Source organism: Heloderma suspectum, chromosome 1, assembly GCF_057233095.1.
Source record: "Heloderma suspectum isolate Gila_16-S chromosome 1, 16-S_ref, whole genome shotgun sequence".
Lineage (NCBI taxonomy): Eukaryota > Metazoa > Chordata > Lepidosauria > Squamata > Helodermatidae > Heloderma > Heloderma suspectum.
Window position 1 is genome coordinate 312,263,190 of NC_139458.1, and position 24,706 is coordinate 312,287,895.

Here is a 24,706-nt window from a genome sequence, read left to right on the forward strand (position 1 = left end):
GAGGTATTGATGGCAACATTGTGACAGAACTCTTCATTGAGCATATGGAAAGGTATTTGTAAAGCACAGTGGCTGACTAAAAAAGATACCTTTCCAGCCTGATGAAGGAATCTGTATAACTTGAAAGCTTGCTTGCCTTTTTCTTTTCTTTTTTCTCTTGAAAGCTAGGTAAAACTGATGCAGTGAAATGCATCTTCCTTGTGTTGTTTACCCTATTTTGGAGGACCAACACAGCAGCTTCTGTCTATACTAAGTTGGTTTCAGATAAATAGCTCTGACACAATATGTTCACAGCTTGAGAAGCAGCAAGTGTCTACATACCATCCTACCTTTAGAACTTCTCTATCCCTCCACCAATTAAAGTTCTAGCTCTGAAATGGCCATGGGAGCAGGATGGAACAAAAAGTGCAGCACTAGTTTTGTAATCCCATTTTTTTTTGCCCTTGGCAGCTTGGTGGGGCACACACAAGGGTACAGAATTCACTTAAGCCATAATGACATTAATGGCTCAGGATTTGTATTTATAGTCTTGTCCTGTAATAACAGAGCCAGAGACATTGTGATTCTCTCAGCTTTATATGTCAAAACATAAAGCATCCTCTTTATATCATTCATTCCCTGTTTACTTTTCATTTAATAAAGGTAATGCCTCATAGTGACAGCCTGACCTGGTTACCAAAAGCTTTCTGAACCCCTTATTGTGTGCCTCCTGAACAATTGCAGCTGTTGCTTGCTGCAGAACATTCTAGCTTGTTCATCCTGCTCGCTACCATCCAATTTCTTCCCCATTTAATTTTCATTTATTTTTTTCTGGAACCAGGCTTTTTCGGGTTTAGGTTTTCCTTGTTTAGGCTTCCCTGTTCCTACTTGATAGTGTTTGGAAGCCTGGAACCACATTGGTGGAGCAAGTTGTGTGAGTCCTTCCCACCAGATGGTCATCCTCCCTCCTGGCAGATAATTCATTGGAGAGAGCACACATGATTGGCCCTGTCCCTGTGATTCTGAGCTTCCAGATGTTTCCTATGTGGTGAAGATGTCACCACCCAGGAAAAGTCTGTAGCACATTGGTAGAGTGTTACATGCAAAAGGTCCCATATTTGATCCCCGGCATCTTCAGGTAGGGCTGGGAAAGACTAATGCCTGAAACCAAATGTGGGCGTATTTGGCACTTTGAGAAACTGTCATGGGCACCACCACAAATTGGCTGCCATGGAAGGCGTGGCAAAGGACAAGTAACGTGCCTAAAAGACTGACTAGAAGGCAGAGGTAGGGGCTGAGCCTCAACATACTGAATTCCTTTGAACCCCAGTTTTCAGCACCAACAGAAACCTATTTCACAGCAATACCAGCTGCTGGTAAGAAAATAAGATTATTTTTTTAAAAATAAGGGGCACCTTGGTGGGCACCAAGAAAAGTGTTGGGGTGGTGGTGTTGGTGCCCATAGGCACCACATTGCCTACCCCTGCCCTAGACAGCTGCTGGTAGTCAGTGTAGACAATACCGAGTGGTCTGACTCAGCTGGCTTCCTGGGTTCTATGTTCACTTCATTAACATGTGAAGGGGCCCTAGTGCTCTATCCATTCTGCTTCAGCCAGGAAGGTAATTGCCACCTCTGTCTCGTCCCCATGTCTCCTTCCATAGTCTTACAGAAGGCCCTATGGACTTTATTCTGGCACCTCTACGCTGTGTTCGCTTCAAATTAACCCTACAATAGTATCATTCATTTGCCTGTCCTTGACAGAAAACAGAACAACCATGGTGTCAACACAGTGGCTGCTGCCTTGAGTGCAGTGACATTGGATTAGCCCAGAGGTGGGTGCCAATCTGCCCCCATACACCTTCCTTGGCACCTACTAAGATGCCCTACCCTTCACAAATTCTCTTACCTGCAGCTGGGATTGCTTCAAAGCATAGCGAGGGCCTGTTGCCACTGCCGTCTTAATTTCCTGTTAGTGCCTCTGGGCCACACACGGAGCTCAGAGACATTCTTAGGAAATAAAGATGGTGAGTGGCTGCAGGCAAATGCTGTCCTCTGCAGTGTACTCAGCCACCAAGAAAAGGGGGTGGGGAGGAAAAGGGACTCCTGTCACTTCTATCTGGTAAGCTGTGGGAGGGCTAAAGAGAGCAGCAGGGGCAAGGGAGAGGAGTGCTTGGGCTCAGACCCTACCCCTGCCTTGTCCTCAGTCTTTTGAGCAGTCTTAATTGTCCTTTTTGATTTAGCCACGCCTTCCATGGCAACCGGTTTGTGGCGGTGCCCAGGACAGTTTCTCAAATTGCCAAGTGTGCCCACAGCCCCAAAAGGTTGCCTGCCACTGGCTTATTTGGTTTGTTGGATTACGTTTTGAAATGAATTGGTATTAGACTGTTTATTGTAGTGAGGCATTGATCTGTATTCTCAAACTTTTGTTGTGAGCTGCTTTGTGTGCATTTATGTGGGAAAGTGGCATGCATATTAATCATAATAGAAGAAGAGACAACATTCAAAGGGAGGGGAATTGGGCTGTGAGGAAGCAGGTCCCTGGAGGAGATGTACATTTCTGTTTCTCCTGGGATTCTTTAACTTGTGAAGAGACAAGAGCCCTCACCACCAAAATGATCCTTAGGATGAGGGGAGGGGATTGGACTTAGAGGTCGCATGCCACAGCTCCACTGCCAGTGGGAGCCGGTCCTTGATGCTGAAGGGATCTTGGGGGCTGGGGGGGAGTATTGTGCTTTGAGGTCCTGCATCCTGTGGTGGGTCACCTGCTTACTTTCAATTCCCCCAAATCTCAGCTGCCCTAGTAGCCTGAGGGCAGCATGCACATTAAACCTTTGGCTCCTACTAGTTTTGAGGGTTTCATAGAGACCCTTGCATAACTTTCCCCTGCTAGGCATCATGGATGTCTGCTTGCAGACATGTGTCTTTACATAATCATATGAATTAATAATAATAAAATATTATGAGAGAGAGAAATAAAAAACCACTTTTAGATACAGTAGTTACAGATACCTGTAAACATACTTATGCTCCCAAATCCTAGGTCAAGCTGTAAACTGTTAGAATCTCTTTTAAGACTAAATGTAATCATTTCAGAGAGGAGAACCAGGTTGCCATCCATCTAAATGCTTTTAAGCATGATACTATATCAGCTCTGTTACTAGGAGCAGCCGAGAGGAAAGCTCTCCCATGAAATGTAGGTGTGCATACACCCCTCTGGATTGTGGTGATAACTGCTGTATTTTTAGCCCTTAAAAAAACAACAGCTAATGCAATGGCTGTTTCATTTCTTTCATCAGCTGTGCTGGAAGAGCTTGTTAATATTGGGCGTCTGAAAGGCACAGTGGTTGGTGGAAGACAAGATAAGGCTGTGTTTATCCCTGACATTTATGCCAAGACTCAGAGCAACTGGGTGGATTCATTTTTCAAGCAAAATGGTTATTTAGGTAACTTACTCCTTTTGAACAAAGTTTTCTTTCTGAAAGTTATTGCTCACGAGAAACATGTATTCAGGATCTCTCTTGTGTATGCATCTCACTTTCATATTCCAGTTCTCAACCTTCTATTCCACTATTGTGTGACCAAGAAACAGAACCCATGATTTGACTGTGTAGACAGGAGGAGGTCTGATTCTTAATGGCGGGAGTCATCAAGGGCAAGGAGTTCCTGAACACACCCTTTTCCTTTGTCCTATAGGGATGATTGGCCATGCTGTCTGGGCCTGGTAGGAGTGGAAGTCCCAAACCTATGGAGGGCACCAAGTTGGGGAAGGCTGCCCTCAACACAGGTTCTGAGGAAAAGGCAATGCAGAACATTGCCACCACTACCCCCCCCCCCCAAAAAAAAAACATAGTTTCTGGCTGGGAAGAAGGAAGTGGTCCTTACTCTCCTTCTCAGGGCCTGGAGGCAGTGATTGAGTTAGGTAAGAGGCGGCAAGGCCATGTCTGGAAAAGCAGGTTTGGCCCACCCACAGCAATTATGGGTAAGAGAGCAAGGATGAGCAGGAGAAGTACCTATGCCCAGCTCCACCCCATCCCCATTAACCCGGAGGACATTGCTATTGTATTCCAGGAAGCAGAAGCCAGGGCAGCTTGTCCTGTTGGGGAAAATGTCAGTGATTGGATTTGTGGAAGTCTCCCAACTCTTGCCCATCCAACATGACAGGCTTTTACCTAGTTAACATACAAATGCTGCTGTTTCATTGCACTTGTGTGTGAGCAAGGAGAGCCCACAGCAAGATGATGAAGAGAGAGGCTGGCATCCTTTGAGAGGCAAGCTTAGCCCCCTGTGCCCCCTCCCCCCATGCCTAATGTTTTGGTTTTCTCCAAAGTCAAGGACTTCCTGTAATTTTATAGAATTTGATGCATTGTCCAGACTTGGCATCCCAGACCCTGCGAACTACATAAAGAAAAGATACAAGTCCTTGCAGCTGTTGTTTCTGAAAGCGGCTTGTGTTGGTCAGGAAATGGTGGATCAGGTGGAGGCCTCCGTGGATGAAGCCATCAGCTCTGGAACATGGGTAGATATAGCGGTATGCACCTTCATTTTTCTTTGTTTCCACTGGACTTATGTTAAGGGAAGGGCTGTAGCTCAGTGATAAAACACATGCCTTGCCTGCAGGAGGTCCTAAATTCAATCTGTGGCATCTCCAAAGCCTGAAAAGCTACTGCCAATCGGTGTAGACAGTACTGGGCTAGATGGATCCATGGTTTGACTCTGTATAAGTGGCTTACTCTGTTCCTGTTTGGCTGCAAAGAAAACTTTTTATGCAGTTATATAGAGGAGCACTGTATACCTGATAAGTCACAGCTTAAAGCAGTGATTACTGAAAGTAGACTGGAATTTCCAGAGGATAAAACCATTGAAAGGTCACCACTCGCCAGTCTCATTTGTTCCAACTTGAAAAGCATTAAGCCCTATTTCAAAACATAACTTTTTCCAAATCAGTATTGAGCCATTCTTAGGGTTGACTGGTAGAATCTAATGCCACTCAAGGCGCTTTTTTTTTTTTTTTTTAGCAATTCCTAAAATAAAAGACTTACTGACAAACTTTACATATTAATACAAGAAATTCCAGACATATTCCCTATTTCTCCAATCCCAAGAACAACATTTGGCTTGGAATGGAGAAAGTGTCTCTTATGTATAAAGTTGCTATGGTATGGCTCCTTTCGAGACTGAAATCACACTTTTCTGCTTGATTACACCTTAGAGAAAAAGCACTGGGTGTTACATGCTTTTTACATTTACTGTGGGGTGGGTGGGGAAGTCAAAGTTGATCATGGCATAGGTAGATCTGAATGAGAATGATAAGAATGATTTAGGATGCAATCCTATGTTTAGACAGAAAAATGTCCAACTCCCAGCGTTCCCCAGCCAGCCATGCTGGCTGGGGAAGCTGAGAATTGCAGGACTTTTCTTCTATATGACCTTAAGATTATGACCATAGGATTGTGCTGTTATGCTGTAATCCTATAAACACTTACCTGAGAGTAAGCACCACTGAACTTGATGGACTTCTGACTAGACATGTATAGTGATGAATTGCGCCATTCATCACCAAACTAAACTCACAAGTTTACACTCAATATTAGCTTTTATGTTTAATGCCAAGTTGAAATTGTTCATATAACTTACTGTAAAACGTTGCCTGTAGATTTGGGAACACACTTTAGCCCATGGGCACTTTACTGCTATAGATGACTCTTGCATTCATGCCTTCATAGGTGGACACCTACTATAGTTTGGAGCTGCAATAATCTTCTGCCAAAGCCCTGTACCAAGGTTTTTGAGAGACAGGGAATTATACGCATAACTGTCCTCACCCAGGTAGAGCAGTGCTTGGGCACAGATTCATGCAACCAAATTCTATAGGTCGTGTTTTGAATTACCTTACAAATTGCCTTAATATCATGCTTGGCCTTTAAGCTGATACTTTATTTGAATACACATATGATGATCAAGTTGTTCGAAATGGTTTATCTTGTGAATTTCTTTTAGTCTTGACTGATTTCCCAACCTCTGCCCATCTCCTTCCTTCAATGTTGTTTTTACAGTCTTGGCCTTCTGTAAAAGCTCCTCCCTCTTAAAAGACTTTAGGTCTTAGAACCCTTTATACAGTATTCCAGATTTGCATCTATTCATATCTCCATACGATATTGGAGATATTAATAGATATCTGTGTTGTGATGGATTCTCTCCATCACAACACGGAAGAGAATTAAATGAGCAGAAAGGCCAGATTTTGCATCAAGGTAACCTAAATTCTGCACCAGTTGAAACTGCTTTCTGCAGTTGATGTATAAACTATGCAGTTTAAGCAATTGCAAATATTTGTGCATAAGTTTTTTATCCTTCTGCAAAAAGATATGCAAGATACTAAATCCTGCGCTCACCCACCCCACGTATCCTCCTGAGATTTCACTAGGCATTGTGCACCCTTTTCAAGCCTGTCATTGCAGCTAATAAGGGCTAGAAATTTGTTTGTATTTTATATTTTTAAAACATGAAATGATGTTCTCAGACTGCTGAATTCTTGCCTGGATGAATACTATGCATCATATACAGTCAGGGCCAGAAATATCGGAACAAGGATAACTGTTTTGGCAGTTGGCCTCTGTACACCACCACACTGAAGTTGAAAGAAAACACACCCAGATGGGAGCGAAGTCAGGACTTCCAGCTGTAATTCAAGGGGTTTGACAAAAATGGGGCACTAACCATTCAGGAAGGACAGCCAGTGACATACACACACACCCATCATTGGTGGCTCATAAGTAATGGAACGAATGGCTGACAAGCAGCTGCATGGCCAGGTATGGCCTGTTTCCTGGGTACCCCATGACCAGTCAAGCAGATAAAAGGCCTGGAGGTGGTTACATTCTGAGTGTTACATTTGCATTTGGTAGCTGTCACTAGAACTCCCAACGTGAGGTCCAAAGAGGTGTCCATGGGAGTGAAAGAGGCCATCATTAGGCTGAGGAAACAAAATAAACCCATCGGAGAGATAGCAAAAACAGTGGGAGTGGCCAATACAACAGTTTGGAACATCCTGAAAAAGAAGGAATTAACTGGCAAGCTCAGCAACAGCAAAAGGCCTGGGAGACCACGGAAGACAACTAAAGTGGATGACCGCAGAAGTCTGTTCATGGTGAAGAGGAGCCCTTTCACAACATCTAGCCACATCAAGAATGCTCTTGAGGAGGTAGGTATGTCACTGTCAACAACTACAGTCAAGAGACGGAATGTATTTATGAATGTAAATACAGAGGCTTCACAACAAGGTGCAAACCACTGGTAACGCTCAAGAACCGAAAGGCCAGATTAGCCTTTGCCAGCAAACACCTAATAAAGCCTGCCCTGTTTTGGAATAAGATTCTTTCGACTAATGAAACCAAGATTAACTTGTACCAGAATGATGGGAAAAGTATGGAGAAGGAAAGGAACAGCTCATGATCCAAAGCATACCACATCATCTGTCAAACATGGTGGAGGCAGTGTTGTGGCATGGGCATGTATGTCTGCCAATGGAACCGGGTCACTGGTGTTTATTGATGACCTGACTGCTTATAAAAGCAGCAGGATGCATTCTGAAGTGTATAGGGCTATACTTTCTGCTCAGATTCAGCCGAATGCTGCCAAACTGATAGGACACCGCTTCATATTGCAGATGGAGAATGACCCAAAACATACAGCAAAAGCTACCCAAGAGTTTCTCAAGGCAAAGAAGTGGGATGTTCTTCAGTGGCCAAGTCAGTCACCTGATCTCAACCCAATAGAGCATGCTTCTCACTGAAGACAAGACTGAGGGCTGAAAGACCCACAAACAAGCAGCAGCTGAAGGCAGCTGCAGTAAAGGCCTGGCAAAGCATCTCGAGGGAGGAAACTCAGCCTTTGGTCATGTCCATGGGTTCCAGACTTCAGGCAGTCATTGACTGCAAAGGATTTTCATCCAGGTATTAAAGGCGATCCTTAAGTTTGAAATGATGTTGGTTTGTTCCATTACTTATGAGCCACCAACAGTGGGTGTGTGTGTATGCCACTGGCTGTCCTTCCGGAATGGTTAGTGCCCCACTTTTGTCAAACCCCTTGAATTACAGCTGAAAGTCCTGACTTCGCTCCCATCTGGGTGTGTTTCCTTTCAACTTCAATGTGGTGATGTACGGTGGCTTAGTGGTTAAGACGCTGAACTGCAGACTGGAAGGTCGGCAGGTCAGCAGTTCGAGACCCGAGTGCTGCGTGACGGAGTGAGCTCCCGTCTTCAGTCCCAGCTTCTGCCAACCTAGCAGTTCGAAAGCAAGAAATTGCAAGTAGATAAATAGGTACCGCCTCGGCGGGAAAGGTAACAGCGTTCCGTGCACCTCGGTGTTCAGTCATGCCGGCCACATGACCATGGAAGCGTCTTCGGACAGTGCTGGCTCTTCGGCTTAGAAACGGGGATGAGCACCGCACCCTAGAGTCGGACACGACTGGTTGGGGACACCTTTACAGAGGCCAACTGCCAAAACAGTTATCCTTGTTCCAATATTTCTGGCCCTGACTGTATACAAATGACTTTAGCTGAACGTACATATGAACTTAAACATGACTTACTTTCTTTCTTTCTTTCTTTCTTTCTTTCTTTCTTTCTGCTTTGTTTTTGGCCCCAGCCTCTGCTTCCAAGTTCATTATCTGTTGAAGATGCCAGCATGTTCCTTCAGCAAGTCATGAGATCCTTCAGCAAACAACCTTCAACTTTGGTCTTTGGGGACACTAATGTAGTCAGTGAGAAATTTATCAACAGCTGTGCTGATTTGTTTAGTGATCTTATGCACCAGAAAGCTGAAAAGGTTTGTTACTGAGCATATTGTTTTAGAAAAGGGCTGCATGACCTATGGTGCACCAAGCTCAATGCATCAATGAATATTGTGGCCTGCCAAGTTCTCATCCCCTCCTCAGCTGTCTTGGCAGAGGGAAGCAGGAAAATCAAAATATTTATTAAGCCCCTGATGGGCTAGTAAGCTATATTCAGCTTGACAAGTCACATGTTCTGCAGGCCTGGGTTTAGTACATCTTCTTAAGGTATCCCTTTATTTTAATCTGAATTGTCTGTGGAACCAGTATCAAGTCCCTTTTTGTGTCTTTCATTTTTGCATTGCATTTTACTTACAGTTAAAGAGGAGCTTTATTTTGTAAGATTTGTTCAGTGCTTTTTAGGGAATGTTGGGATACCATCATAGAGGCTGATTTCTTTGAATTTCTCTGTCCGTATTACATATCCCAAGACAGTCACAGTCAGATTCTTGGCTTTCGTGCTGCTAATCAAGAACAGAACAGTAGTTTTGTCCAGTTAATTATGTCTAGGTATGTGTTCTAAGCAAGACTACAGCATAGAAAAGCGTACACACTTTTGCTGTATTTTAAGTATTGGTTTCATTATATAAAGTTTCTCTGCAAGGAAAAATACCCTGCAAAAAAAAAAGGTGGGGGAGGGGGGAGAAAAAGGAATTATGAAACGTATATTTCTTGGCAAATGTTTCCTGTCAAAACCAGCATAGGCCAGTGGATAGTGTTAACATCTAAGATAATAGTGTTGTGCCTGGACTTGATAGATGAGCTACCTCATTCAGAGATTAGCTGAGTATGTGTCTGTCATAGAGACATAACAGCCTTGCTGGAGTAGGGCAAAGGTGTATGTAGTTCAGCATTTTCTTTCTAGACGTTGCCTGCTAGATCCCCTGGGAAAGGTAGGTTTCAGCCCTTCCCTGTACTGAACAGCTGGAATACAGAGGTATAATGCTTCTAGACTTGGGGCTCCCCCTCCCCCCAATCCCATCTTCTCTGTGTCACAAAACAAATGATTCATTGCTGAGGGAGGAGATGACTGCAGTGAGCCACCCACAGCAGGGAGGAAAGGGCTGATGAGTTCTATGTGTGCAGGCACCCTGCTACTTTATTTGCAGATCTCTGCACCAGGCTGCAACCATGTACACACAACCAGGGCAGCAGTATATAGGAAATAGCTCTGCGTGCACACAGAGTCTCTTGGATGTGAGGTGGGAGCAATCCGCACATGCCGACTTCTTTCCATGCACAGATTGTCCTTGGTGCAGGCTAATAGATTCAAAGGGTAATGGATTCAAAGCCCTGCTCAGCAGCGAACTCCAAGGTCACCTTTTCTTTCTCTCTCTCTCTCTCTCTGTTTTCCACTTTTGAAAACAAAAAGAATTGTGATCATTTTTGCAAGTTTGTTCTGACAACAAACACAAGGTAAAATGGTAACGCACTTTAATATTCTAGAAGTTCCATATGATTGTATTACAGAAATGATATCTTGCTGCTAGCAAATGGCAGAAGAATAAACTCTTGCTGCTACCAAAAAGACAAAGGCAGAAGAAAAAAACCCAACAATGTAGTAATTAGTCATTGTAAGAGTTCGTGATTGCTCATGTGTTGTTATACCTTCTGAAAGGTGTTCCTAAATGGTGTTGTACTCCCCAGATAGCAGTCCAGATGTTACTTGCCAGCCTCGAGCAGCTAGATACATGGACTGATTAAAACAGTTTCAGAATCCTGTGAGTCAGGTGTAGGGATTGAGTACTGTTAAAATATCATAAGTACCAATATTTTGGGAGTGGTGAAAGGCTTAGGATCATAATAGTAGGATTTGCATGTCCAAACAGAAGAAGACCACTACCATCTTGTGAGGCCGCCGAAGCATTTTGCTTAAGCGGGCTCAAGGTAGCCCTACTTAGAATACATTACAGTAGCCAAGCTTCAAGATTATGAAGACATGAATGACTTACCAAGAAATAGACGCAGCTTTCCTAGCAGAGAGATCCGAATGAATGGAAAGTTTACCTGAGCACCTGAAGTATGGATCATTGTTCGGTGTTAGGGCACATGCTTACATACAGAAGGGGTGATCTCCAGTTAAAGGACCTCTAGTAACAGGGCTGGAAGGACCTCTGTCTGGTGCTTTGGAGAGGTGCTGACCCTCAGAATGGACTGAACTGGGTAGATAGACAGATGGCGACTTCATATCTTCAGAGCTTTATATCTTCAGAGAGGTACAGAGGGCTCACCGGTGCTATGACTCTTTTGTGGCCCTTGGCTGGTCACACCACTGTTCAGCTGTTGCCACAGCACATCCTTGGCTGGATTTAGAATCTGTGGAGTTCATTTGAAACTATCTTCAGTTTTGAGACTAGAGACTGAATGAAAAGCATTATCGCTTCAACATATTGAAGTCATGCTGCTCCAGACTTTCATAAGTTTCGCCCAGGGGCGTGATGTCTATGATAGTATCAAAAACCTTGAGGACCTGTAGGAAGTCCTAATAGAGCAGATATAATTGAACACCTGTATGGTCTTCATTTCAGGAAATGAAAAATAACCCTGTTCACTTAATCACAGAAGAGGACCTGAAACAGTCTGCTCTTATAGAAAATACATATTCGAGCAAAAAAGACAAAAAGGATGAAAGAAGGAAGAAAGCAACAGGTAGGAAAGTGGGGCATTAAATGGTTAGAGTCGGGGCTGTCACATTGGCACTCCAAGGACTTCGTCCCTCATTGCTCACAGCAGTGACAATAGAGACAAAGGTACCGGGATGAGAGACTATTGCTTGCAGTACTTGCTGGCTACTGTCGGCTTCCACTGCGGCCAGAGGTGTAAATAAGTCCACCGCCATTACACTGTAGTGCTGGTAGTGGGAAGCAGTTGAGCTCCTCCCTCATGGAAGATGAGGGCTCACCCATGGAGGCTTAGTCCCACCTTCTAACTCTTTTGACTGCTGTTTATGGCAAGCCAGGAGAGCCAGCAAGAAGTGGAAACCACACACGCATGCATATTCATTCTCTCTCTCTCTGCCTCTTGCATAGCCTTGCACCACCATCTGCTTAGCCCATCAATCTCTTCGTGGTACAGAGCATGACAAAGACACTTTAGTCTTAAGCTACGTTGAAGCAAACTGTGTTTAGCGATAAGGGGTCAGAGTGTTAATGGAGTTGTACCTGGTGCTTAAGTTCCTGGAGAATTATAGAAGACACACAGTGCTATGGCACCTTCGAAATGAATAAGTTTGTTGTGGCATGAGCTTGCCTAGGCAACAGGTCCTCCTACACATAACGTGAGTTGACAAAAGAACACATGGAATGCAGCATGTTAGCTGCTCTTAACCCTTCAGAGTTCAAAAACAGAGTATCGGTGCATTTACATAAAAATAAGCAAAACAATTTGTATGCTACAGTAGCTTCAGGGCTTTAACGGAACTGTGCTTAGATTAAAAAGCACACCCGGAAATTGGCTCCAACCTGTCAAACTCAGTTTCTCATTTCCTTGTGCTCTTGTTCTCTTCCTCTGTTGTCATCATTCTCAAAATCTAGATTGTAAGCATTTTGGGGTGATAACCTGTCTTTTTGCCCTTGTTGCCCTGAAACTCCATGTTGTTGTTGGTGGTGGTGTTCTTAGCAGCATAGCAACTTATTTGTGTAGTCCTGGCCCATCATAAGGGTCTGACTTAATCAGAAACAATTTTTTTTTCCCCGTCTGGGAGAGGACATTAACTTATACAGTGAGAAAGCAGCTTTCTGTTGGCGTGAAAACCATATTGATGAAAAAGCCCCCAAGAGAGTAGATTTTTCTAGAGCATGACGGTCATAGAAACTCTATAGACAGCAGTACTCAAGGCAGTTTCAAAAGCTATAATTAAATAAAATATTAACATCAATATTCTATATCCTTTATAACAATTTATTTTATCCTCTGTATTAGACTTTTTTCCAAATGTGCAGTTATGCGAAAGTCAAGAGGCATATATTACTCATGTAATGCTACTATTGCTTATTCCGTTGATAAAACCATACAGCTCTGGTTGTGTTGGAGGTGGTTGTATTACCTGACAGCATGATGCAGAATTAAGCCCCTCTGTTTTCAGTTGAGGAAACTGCATATGATTGTGGCCCATGTAAAGAATATTCATTTAACTGGGTCATTTCCTTTTACAAGTGATAGGATAAAAAGGATTTGCTGCAGTTTAGAAACTATTTACACTGAGGGTGGTATCCACTTAACCTGTCCCACCTATGAAGCAGCTTCCATCAGCAGAAAGCGGATTGATTCCCCCTCCCACCTGCTGCCCCCCACACCCCCTCAAAATCTGTTCTGGAGGGTCAGGGGACCACTCATGGCCACTCGCATGACATTGGATTTTGCCCTGAATGAAATCAGCGAGAGATAGAAGTGTATGGTGTTTATGCTAAGTGATATTTAACAACATTTTACAGCGGATAGACAGCTGATTTGACATAAAGTTTTTCCTCCAAGAATGAGTACCCATGGAGGAATAAATACAAACTGTTTACATTAGAATGTATCCAAAATTCATACAGGTGAATTTTGCATTATAGCATTAACATTTATTCAGGCAGTCCTCGTAAAGGAAAACATTTCATCCGAAACACTTCACTCCCTCATTAACAGTGCAATTTTATCACTGTCTACTTGGAAGTAAGTCCCATTGAGTTCAGTGGAGCTTACTCCCAGGCATAGAATTGTATGCCTAGGGGTATAGAATTGTAGCCTAGGGGTTGTGATTAGTTGATTGGAGGTCATTTTAAATAAAAGAGGACAGGGGATAGTTAGTTCTGTTTAAAATGTGCACAATAATAGTTAAATGTATATGAATGTTGTCCTTTTCAGCAACACTGGAATGTGTTAATTTGATTGTTCGAGAGCTAAATGCATTTCCTGTCATCTTGAAGCTGCAGTGTATGATTATGGAGCCTGCTGTGGATGTTGCTTCCTTTCATTTTACCACTAGCTCTATTTAATTTAAGTAGGAGTCTCATTTTCATACAGTTCCATTTGTTTTAGTGATGAAGTAGAAATTAGAATAAATATTGAATTACTGATCTCCTGGTCTGGGTTTTTTTTTTTTTATGCATCAAGTTAAGTATTTCTTGTGGTTTCCATACATAATATGTTCAGCATTACCATTTTCCCTGTTTGCTTTTACAAGGGCCCCAGTTTGATTTGTCAACATTTGTGAAAACATCACTTGATTCAGTACTACTTTGCATGCTAATCAAATCATTTTTTCCACCAGAGGGCACTGGAAGTGTGAGAGGTGGCGGCGGCGGAAATGCCAGAGAAATAAAGATTAAGAAGAACAAGAAAAAGGGGAGAAAGGATGCCAACAGCGATGAGGAATCGCAAGCAAGTGGCACAAGTTTGTAGTTCTGTTTTTGACTATACTAATCTTCCCTTATGGTTTTGTAAGTCTAGTATTGTTGCCTTTGTACAAGTGTGAGCTTGTATTATGTTATTTTTATGTAAACATATATATTTATGTGTGTATATACACGCATCACCCATTAAAATACTGAATGTATTAGTATGATTGTTAGTTTGCTTGATTTTTAAAAGATATTTGAATGGTTACATGAAGTCCATTAATGGTAACAAAGAGATCAAAATCAAGTACTAAAGAAAGGAATATGAAAAATATAAGCATCTTTATCTGGATATTTTAAATTGTATCCATTTTTTACATCAAGGAATTATGTCAGATAAGTGTCTGGGCAAATTAGTTACAGCAAATGACAATGACCATGCGAAATAATAAACCACTTTTCGGCGGGAAAGTCCATTTTACTGGTGCTATTTCCAAACTCTTCTGCTGGATCAATCAAATCACAAAATCAGAACAGAAAAGAGAGAGCCTAAGGATGTGGCATGAATACGCAAGAGTAATTCTGAAAAACTTCAGTAGCTGCTGTTTTTGTGTGACCTGGAGGAGTCCTGAAAAGAAGACAGTTTCACATTTGGCTTCAGTAACATTCCTATGTCCTCTTCCACCAGAGAAGTTTTAAGGAAATTAAAACTATTTATTAGGCTTGTCATATCATTGCAGATAGGAACAAGCACCTCGAGATCCCTTTTATGTCACAGGAAGAGATTGAGGATGTTTTAAGAAAACATATAAGGGACTGTCCTGAAGAGCTTATAACAGAACTCGCTGATCATCTAATAAGGTAATGTTATTACTTTATCTTGGGTTGGCCTTAAACTGTACCTAACTCATCCTATAGTGTCCAGAACTGAGACTCAAAGAGAAATCAGAATCCCAGTGTTTCATTTTGTGGGGCCTCTTGGAAAACTACATACTACTTGGAATGGCAGGAGCCTGTTTCGTCATTTTAATAAATATAGCTATGATTGATAGTAGCTTGTAATATTACTCAAAGATGGGCTGCTATAACATTTGTTATTTTCAGGCAGACTTTGATGTGATCTCTTAAGTGCTTATGTGTCAGAATGCTATGTCATAACTAACCTGGATGCCTGTCAGACTCTGTTGATAGATGGACTCTCCAAAAATGACCTTGTAATCAAAAATTGATATAACTTTTCTGCATGTAGGCACCCATGGGATCACTTTCAAAACTTGTCCAGAGATCCAAATTGTAAATCAGAATCTGTCCATAGTTTGGCAGGCAGTATTTGTTGTGTGTCACTGTCTTTTCTTTCCTCTTCACATAACATGTAGCACTCTTTGAGGAGACCTTGCAAACACAATGCAAGCCATGAAGATGCTTGTCTTTGCCATTACCACAGCAGTGTTTTTTTAAAAACAAAGAACAGAGTGGCTACTGTGGCAACTGGAATACTGAATGATACAGGCCTTTGGTCTGATCCACAGGACTCTTCTTATAAAAAGAATCAATGCTGCAGTCAATCCAGCTGTAGCCCGAGTTAGCACCCACATGGTCTTTAGTAGTTTCCTTCACACTTCATCCACCCGAAATCCTCTGTAAACCAGGAGGATCTGGTGCCTTTAAGCAATCATAGATGACAAGCTGAAGAATGCTCCCACCTCTGGTAGCCAGCAAGTGTTCTTTAATAAGAACAGAAAGAAGATTCCCTGTCCTCCATCCCCTTTTTGTGTAATGCACACAATAATTCCTCAGAACCACTGGCAGGTTTCGTGGCTGTACGTGTTGGCTATTCTAAATAATTCAGTAGTTCGATATATACTACCTAACTGTGCAAGACAATTCTCTGGACCAGTGCTGGCATTGGCATGCAGCCCCACGTGCAAATGCTACAGCCCTAGCTCCCTGGCATAGCCTACCACTGACACCTCCAACACCCATCCTATTATGGTGTTCCCTGGCCCCTTTAAGCATCTCTTCCACAGGGGATGCAAAGGAACACTGGATACTGCCGTGGTACTTTTCCTACAATGCCCCTGACATACTATCACTCTGGAGTGAGGCAGCGTTGGGGACGTTGTGGGGAAAATTAACATGCCAATATGTGGTGCTCCTTTGACTGCAGCTGCCATCACCTGGTCTACTCTGGGCCTCGTGGCCCATTCAGTTTTTTATTATTATGAATATCAAGGCCTCTGTGCAATGGCCAACAATGGTGGTGCTTAGCAATGGCAGGGGCAGCAGGAGAGAAGGAGCCAGAGGAGTCATCTGCACTATTCTGCCTTTCCACCTACCACCACCACCTGCAGCTGATGCTGGGGGGAAAGGAATAGGGGCCAAAGTACCACAGGCCTGGCTCCTTCCTCCTCTGTTAGCCGCCATTGCTGCCCACCAGAGATACTGGTTGCACTACTCTGGGCCTTCATTGCTCAACACTTCCGTTGTCACCCCTGCTGCCTGGTAAGCTTGCTTGGGGCAGCAGGGGTGTGGTGCTAATGCCCACTGACATAGGGTGAGCTGATGGGATGGTGGTGGAAGGCACCTTGCCTGGGGCTCATTCAGTCGTGGAGCTGGCCCTGCACTTCGCATCAACAGCGAAGAAAAAAAGAGTGGCCTGTGTTGATAGCGCTGCTATAGTTAGTGTGATGTAGTTATCATGAACCACCCAGAGAGCTCCAGCTATTGGGCAGTATAGAAATGTAATAAATACATAATAAATGTATACAAAAAACTGAAATCAGTTTTTACTCTAGTTTCATTCTGTTTTAAAGTTGTAAAAGTTTTATATTTTCATTTTAAGGGTTTTAATTTTTGTGAACCACCCAGAGAGCTTTGTCTGTTAGGAATTATAGAAATGTTAATAATAATAATAATAATAATAATAATAATAATAATACCATCGCCACTGCCACCAATTGCAATAGAAGTTCTTAAAATATACTATTTAAAAAAGTTTTAATATTGGATGAGTCAGGGTGCAATCCTATGCAAGCTTAGACAGAAAAAAAAGCCTACAACTCCCAGCATGCCCCAGCCAGCATGGCTGGCTGGGGTTTGCTGGGAGCTGTAGGCCTTTTTTCCATCTAAACATGCATAGGATTGTGCCCTTAAAGTCTGGGGATTTGCACCTTGCTGAATGCCCCACCCTGCTTTACTAAAAGCTGTGTCCTCCCCTGGAATGGCATCCCTGCCCATAGCCTCAAATATTCAGGAGCCAATCTGGCATCAGCATTCGCTGATCAGACAGCATGTCTTCCATTTTTGTTTTTGTTTGGGGGTTCTATAGTTTTGGTGAAATCCTAGTTTCCTGTTATATGTTGTCTTTTCCCCCTGTTCTTTAGGCCCTTAACAAAAAGCTACCAGGAAGTGTTGCGTTCAGTATTTATGTCCTCAACTTCTACTATCTCTGGAGCTAGCAGGAAAAGGACCATTAAGGACTTGCAGGAAGAGGTTTCCAACTTGTATAATAATATCCGGTTATTTGAAAAAGGAGCAAAGCATTTTACAGGTGCAGTAAATCATTTCTTTTCGAAGCAGATTTACAGTTTAGCGCTTTTCTGCTAGGGTGTTGTTGATTACAAAGAATTCTGAAGAGCAATAGTTGAACTTGGGATGCAGATTACAAACATGCTCGGAATTTACAATGAAGACCAGCATATGAAGAATGTATGCACTGCTGCTTCACTCTCATCATTCCAAGTTTCTCTTTCATTTAAACAGGAATAAGAAGAAAGCATTTGGGTATTCCTAGCTAACAGTGGTGAAGTGGTTTGAAATGCATCTCCTTGCATTCAACTTCTGTAGCTCTCTCCTTCACGCATAGGGTTTTTTAGTTTATTAGTTGAGTGGTTTTTTCCCCCTTTTGCTTACCATGCATCCTCTTTCTAACTACTCCTTTATACTGCCCATCTTTTTTCTTAAACCTTTTCCTTTTACAGTCTGGCTTTCTATTCTTTTCATTTCCCATCTAACCTCTTCATTTCCACATATATTTTTATTTTTGTGTCGATCATTGAGTTCTACAATATGTGTTCTACATAGAGCAGCCTGTAGGAGTCAGTTAAACCTTCTCTTTTTCTGCTTGAAGCAAGATGGCCTAGTTTGAAACCTCTTATCTGACCTTTCTAGTAACATTTATAGGCCTTTCATGCTTTTTTATGCCACAAATATTTTAACACTGGTAAAAGCAGCTGGAAGCAGGGAAAGTTGTACATTGTGGCCAGGATGCTTACTGGGTGTCAATTGGTACCGGTAGCAGAAAATGTTTATTGTGAACCAGTGTAGATTTGCTAATGTAATGGGCTGGTTTATAAACCTGCTTTTTAATTACAGAAATGTTGTTTTGCAGATGAGACACAAAGTAACATCGCCAAACACATGCTGAAGACGGTTTGCACAGACATCACTAATCTTATTTTCAACTTCTTAGCTGCTGATCTAATGATGGCAGCAGAAGACTACACTGCCATTACAGCCGAGGTACCTTAATATCATTGTCTGTTATCTCATAGTTGCCTAATGAACTGTAGAGTATTAGTTCCCAAGACATTTGCTCATTTGCAAATTGTCTACATATCTTGGAAAGACACCACCTTTCTCTGTGTTTGGTCTTGACCTCCAGCACCAGCCAGAAGTAATCCTCAAGTAACTACCCATACATGCATCTTTCCCATCCATATGACAAGAGGCATTCACATTGGCTGCCTCCTAGTTACCAACTCCTGTGACCTTGGTGATTAGAATGTTTTGTGCTTTTATACTAGGGTTATAATGTTTTCAGTTTTTACAGCGATCAAAGCTGATTGTATTGATAGGGATTAAGTTGCTGTGATGTATGCATCCCCACGCCTTCAGGAAAGGGCAGAATAAAAGTGTAATTTTTGCTGCCACTTTCCCAAACTAGCACATGCACACATGACAAGGTTTATATGACATGAACACTCAATTCCCATGTTGCCCCAAGATGTGAGGGCATGGGTGAGAGCGAGAGAAAGGAGAGTAGGCTTGGTGCACGTACACTCACACCAGCCTGTAGACGAAAAAGGGTATTTCTAAGAAGACCTAATAATCTCAGTTTCTTGAAACTTAAAGATTATCTTCAGTGGTTTTCATCCTTCTTCAAACCCAATAGATGAGGAAAAAGATTTTAAGTACGTTACCTGAAGAGACAAGAGGTCCTTTAACAAAACTCCACATTTCTCTAAATGGCAAGGTAAGTTCCACTCTACATTAAACGAGCATAATTTTTACTCTTTTCATTGTTCTCAATGTATTTATTCTTCACTTATTTCCTTAATAAGCAATTTCAAAATAGGCAGACAATTAGCACTTTACTCATACATGTGAAAAAGCAGAGAAGTGTAAGGAAGCGGGTGGAGCAAAAAGGTCAGTTTTCATACCTCTGTGTGTGGAGAGGGGTGGGGCAAGGGATTGTCATAAACTTTCACATTAGGAGAAGTTCATTAGGTGAATTCCTATAGAACCCAGTGGAAAATCTCACTTTGACTTTAAAGGAGATGTAGTTTTGCTTATGAATGGATTCAGATGAGTTAAGCTTAGTTTTATTTTTTGTTAAGACAGAATACTTCCACAATTGTGCTGAGCAGTATTTTTCCTTCCCAATATAAGAAGTGGCACTGCATATATTTATGTTTTCACTTTCTCTGTTGCTGTATTCCCTTTTCCTCAGCCGACTTCTTGGTATGTTATAAACATTCCTATAACATATAATGGGTGAGAAGAAAGGGAGAGAAACTGAAAAGCAACTTTGAGGTTTATGCCTCATGCTAAGTGCTGATTGGATGCAGCAATGCGGTCCAGTTTTCTCTGAATAGCATTTATCCAAATTTCTATATTTTATTTTGTTTATTATTTTATATTAAACATATCCTGTCTTCTAGTACTCATGTGCTAATCAGAGTGGCTCATAACGATTAAAAAACACAATACAATATAAAATCATACATCCAGTTAAAAACAAGAAAAATACAGAGGCAATAAAAAAAAAACCAAAGCAGAGACCATAGATAAAACAAACTAAATTCTTTAGCAGGCAAAAGCCTACCAGAATAGAAATGTTGGGAGGAGCCAGAGGCCAGGACCAAGGCAAAAAAGCCTGGTCACATGTTCCTTGCCTGTCCTGGGCAGTGGGAGGAGTTAACCCATGATGGATGTCTCCTGTGCACTGACTTGAAATGGAACTCAAGTTAAGTACCAGTTTTCCAATCTGGAGGGCTACAGGTTGGACAAGGCTGAAATAGACCGTGGAAATGTGTTGAAGTTTGTAAGAAAGAAAATACTTTTTCTTTTGCTGCTCCTTGAGCAGCAAAAAATAAATAAAAATCAAACATTTGTCTGCAGGAGATCAATTATCCATTTTAATTTTTTGATTTGATTTGGATTGTACTTAGTCACTGGGGCTGTTTGCATGACACATCAGCCCACCATGGGTTATTTAACCCACTGTGAGGCTGGGGCACATGCGGCCGCCATTTTGAATATGCAACCTCTGCTTGGGGGTTGTCGTGTTGTGTGAACCTGGTGAACATGGGTCATGCGGGAGTTAAACAACCCTTGCATAACCCATGGTCTTCTTTTAGGGTTGTTTTAAATTATAGCCCATAATCCACACTGGCCAGGTTCTCACAATATGACATCCCCTGAGTGGGGGTTGCATATACCACAATGAGCTGCAGCGTGTTGTCCAAACCCGGTCATTGTCTCTTGACCCTTTAAATATATATACTACTTTTGCTTACTTAGTTACTCTTTGCCCCACCTTTTTTATTTCTGTATGGATGAGAATATTTTAATCAGTAGGGGATATTGCTGGAATTTGAATTAGCATAACCTTTTTTCTTTTTGAAAGAGTCTAGAAGAGTTTGTTTCCTGTCTTGATGCTGCTGCAGAAGCCTGTGATATTATGGTGAAAAGGGGAGATAAGAAGAAAGAAAGGTAACCATTAATTTTTGTGCAATATATTGTTTTTTTTCCAGCTTATACAGATTATCACTGTTTCGAAGAGTAGGACCAAACTTGTCAGCTTCATTGTTGGTAGGCTAATCCTGATCCTTGCAGGAGTAGTATGGTACACTGTAATACTGGATGCTGTGTGGTAATTAATTTTCCCAGAATAATGTTTTCCAGCTCTTTGTTTATGACCTTAGCTTTCTTAGTGTTAATCTAACCATGCAGCTACATCTTGTGCCTTTAAGAACATAAGAAGACACTTAACAGTATCTTGCTCTGTACCCTCTTACTTAGGAGTCTCAATTGAACTCAGTGGGGCTTACTTCTGAGTAACTAAGTGTAGGATTGAACTGTTACTCTGTAATTTGAAAACTGCTTTCTGGAACAAAGGGGAATTGAAGTCTCTGAATATTTTAAGAACTGAAACATTTATTCTCCTGAAGTTGTGCACAAGTGTTGCAGCTTACGTGTTCCTAAATTATACGTAGTTGAGGGAATATCCTCAATTTTATTCAACTGAAATTAAAAACGACGTTCTCTTTTCTTTTTTTAAAGGAAGATATTTCAACAGTGTTTTAACACACATTTGTTTTGGGAAAGTCAGGTTTAGCTATTATTTATTAGAGTATATTCTGAGATTGATCAGTGGGGAAGTGCTTGAATGTTAAGCCCGCTTAAGAGGAAAGAGAATTCGAAGAGCTGTGGAATCATATCTAACTAGCTAGGGGCCACTAGCAGCTTTTATAATGTATTATTACCACTGTTGTCCTCTAAGGGAATTCCACTTTGTCACACTGCTCCCATCTGTAATGGTTGTCCTTACTGTAGCCTCAGTGTTCCAGATCTGTCCAGTAAAGTCCCTTAACATCATGTTCAAAAAGTGTATGGAGAAATATTAGGAATTCGAAATGCATATTCTGAAGGTACATGATATAGAACCCATGCTGAAGCTATGCAGGTTTGGTCAGTGCCTGGGGGACCACCTGGGAAGCTGCCTGCATGTCACCTTGAGCTTCATGATAGAAGAAAGGGAAGGCAAATAAATAAAATAAATTTGTGGGGCAGCTACAGTTCTTAACCATATTTAGCACTAGTAATTTTTCTTTACTGTTCTTCTTAATATGTAAAATAATATACAGCCTTTCGAAGCTGCTGCGAAGTAAGTCGCCCTCATCAACCTTGTAGAGATAGGTTGTAGAGATAGCCAGTGTAGTGTAGCGGTGAGAGTGATGGACTGGGAGCCGGGAGATCCAGGTTCTAGTCCCCACTTGGCCATGGAAGCTCACTGGGTGACTTTGGGCCAGTCACAGACTCTCAGCCCATCCTACCTCACAGGGTTGTTGTTGTGAGGATACAACGGAGAGGAGGAGGATAATGTAAGCCGCCTTGGGTTCCTTGCAAGAGGAAAAAAGGCGGGATATAAATGCAATAATAAAAATTTTTTTAAAAAGGAGGGTGACCTGAACAACAGTTTCTTGTCAAAGCCACCCAGAAGAGAATGGCAGAGTGATGGTTTGGGCTTATGGTCTAAGTCCAAAACATGGCTTGCAAGACCACATTGTTTTGTAACAATCCCAAAGCTGCGAGAAATTACTCTCACATTAAAAACCTTTCCTAAACATATATCCTGTTCCTTACCTTAGGCAAATCCTTTTCCAACACAGACAAGCTCTGATTGAGCACCTTAAAGTCACAGAAGATCCAGCTCTTGTTCTCCACCTGACGTCTGTCTTGCTGTTCCAGTTCTCGACGCACTGCATGCTTCATGCACCAGGACGATGTGTGCCACAGATCATTACTTTCTTAAGTACAAAGATCCCAGAGGTATTTCCACTGAAAACCCAAGGTGTTTTTAATTGAAGTACCTATTAAGTATCTGTACTATATTTTTCCCCTTTGTAAAAGATGGGAAAGTGTTAATGCTCAGAGAAATTTATTTTTGGATGACGGATGGAGCAATCCTATGGCCACTAGTCAGCAGCTAGATGGCCATAGGATATGTGGTTTTCCAGGGAGCAACTTTGGAGCCTATGCTCCAAGGTCGGTTCCCAGAGCACCTTGCCCCCCCCTTCCCTGCTGCCTCTCAGTGGCAGAACAGCCCCGCACTCCCTGCCCAGAAGAGAAATGGGGAGTGGCCGAAACAGGGCGTTCCAGGGGGCATTCCAGGGCACAGAAGGCGGAAATGCTGGTACAACACATCCTGTGTGTTGTCCGGCAGCCTCCTCCCCCACTCCACTGTCCCACGGCTAGACAGCTGAAAGCAGCTGTCTAGCTGCAAATGCAGGGCAGGAGACGCACGGAGGGAAGGATCCCCGCTGTGCTTCTCCTGCCCTGCATTGGATAGGTGGTCATCTCTGGGTTTGGAGGCGGCCGCCTATCCCCATAGGATTGCGTCCTTAAAGTCATACATCCTAACCTTCACCCTCTCCCCAATTGTTGATGGCTGGAGGGGGCTATGATGTAGTGAAGGCTGTGGAGAGAAACTCCACTGGGGAGGGAGCAGAAGCCCTGACTATACCAGGGGGTGGAAAGCCATCAATGGTGGAAAGTTCCAGAATGGGGTGTTTTCTGGGCAGTCCAGGGGTAGGGTGCTGGCAGCTCTGGATCCAAGCCCTGTGGATCCCCCCAATGAACCCAAACCTTAGACCCTTCAGCTGTGCTAGTCTGGAGCTGGCATAATGAAAAGGGAGCAGCAGGGAAATTCCTTCTCCACCTTCTTGCCCTGGCCAACACAAGCCAGAATAGCTTGGGATGTGGCGATGGACTCCTCACTCTGCTACTCCCTGATCCCACTTTGGATTGCTTTGCCCACCTGCAATCATATATCCACTTTCTTGGGAGTAAACCCCATTGAATTTAATGGGATTTAATTCTGAGTAGATTTGTATACAATTGTGCTATTAAATACTTGCATTCAGCTGCCTTAGTTAGGTGGTTCATTTCCACATAATGGGATTATAATTAACCATATGCAGTGAATTCTGTTGGTAAATAACAATAAATTAAGCTTGGGAGAAAAAAAAATATGTATGCTGTCCAGAGCATTTAAAAGCTGAAGATACTATGTCACATTTATCTGTAGTAGAATGGTCTTCCTGATTGAGCTGTAAATATTATGTGACACATCAGAGATAATTTAAAATGGTCTAATTTGGTTTGATCCTATACACAGGCTTAAGGTGCGCTCATAATTATGCTCTGCACTGAGTTGTTTTTCTCACTGTAGTTCTCCCTCTATTTTTGTGAATATGACACCATTTGATTTTAAGTTACCTACATTGTCTTCTTAATAGCCACTTTTTATTATTATTTTCAGGATCAGCATTCCCTTCTTGTCAAATACCAAGGGTTAGTAGTGAAACAGCTGATAAGTCAAAATAAGAAAATTGGGCAAGGCGATGACGATTCCGTGGATAATAACCTAGATGCAGAAGAAAGCATAGAAGCAATCCGAAAAGAACTCCAAGAACTGTCTGGCTCTATCAAAGATGTCGTTCTCAGACCCAGAAAATCTTCTGTAACGGAGGAATGAATGTCTTAATAAAACTCATTCAGGATTTTCAAA

At 42.3% G+C, this 24,706-nt stretch overlaps 1 protein-coding gene across 3 annotated transcripts in view; it reads left to right on the top strand.

Moving 5' to 3' along the window:
* The window catches only part of UFL1 (UFM1 specific ligase 1), a 35,473-nt gene extending 10,767 nt beyond the window's left edge, over positions 1-24,706 (top strand). For all 3 annotated transcript variants that reach the window (XM_084827142.1, XM_084827143.1, XM_084827141.1), the window contains 12 exons: positions 3,277-3,423; positions 4,333-4,508; positions 8,626-8,805; positions 11,338-11,458; positions 14,064-14,186; positions 14,871-14,991; positions 17,514-17,680; positions 18,521-18,651; positions 19,304-19,384; positions 21,041-21,126; positions 22,785-22,965; positions 24,458-24,706. In XM_084827142.1, coding sequence (XP_084683268.1) covers positions 3,277-3,423; positions 4,333-4,508; positions 8,626-8,805; positions 11,338-11,458; positions 14,064-14,186; positions 14,871-14,991; positions 17,514-17,680; positions 18,521-18,651; positions 19,304-19,384; positions 21,041-21,126; positions 22,785-22,965; positions 24,458-24,673 — 1,730 coding nt within the window. In that variant the 3' untranslated portion in view covers positions 24,674-24,706. The remainder of the gene's footprint in view (positions 1-3,276; positions 3,424-4,332; positions 4,509-8,625; positions 8,806-11,337; positions 11,459-14,063; positions 14,187-14,870; positions 14,992-17,513; positions 17,681-18,520; positions 18,652-19,303; positions 19,385-21,040; positions 21,127-22,784; positions 22,966-24,457) is intronic.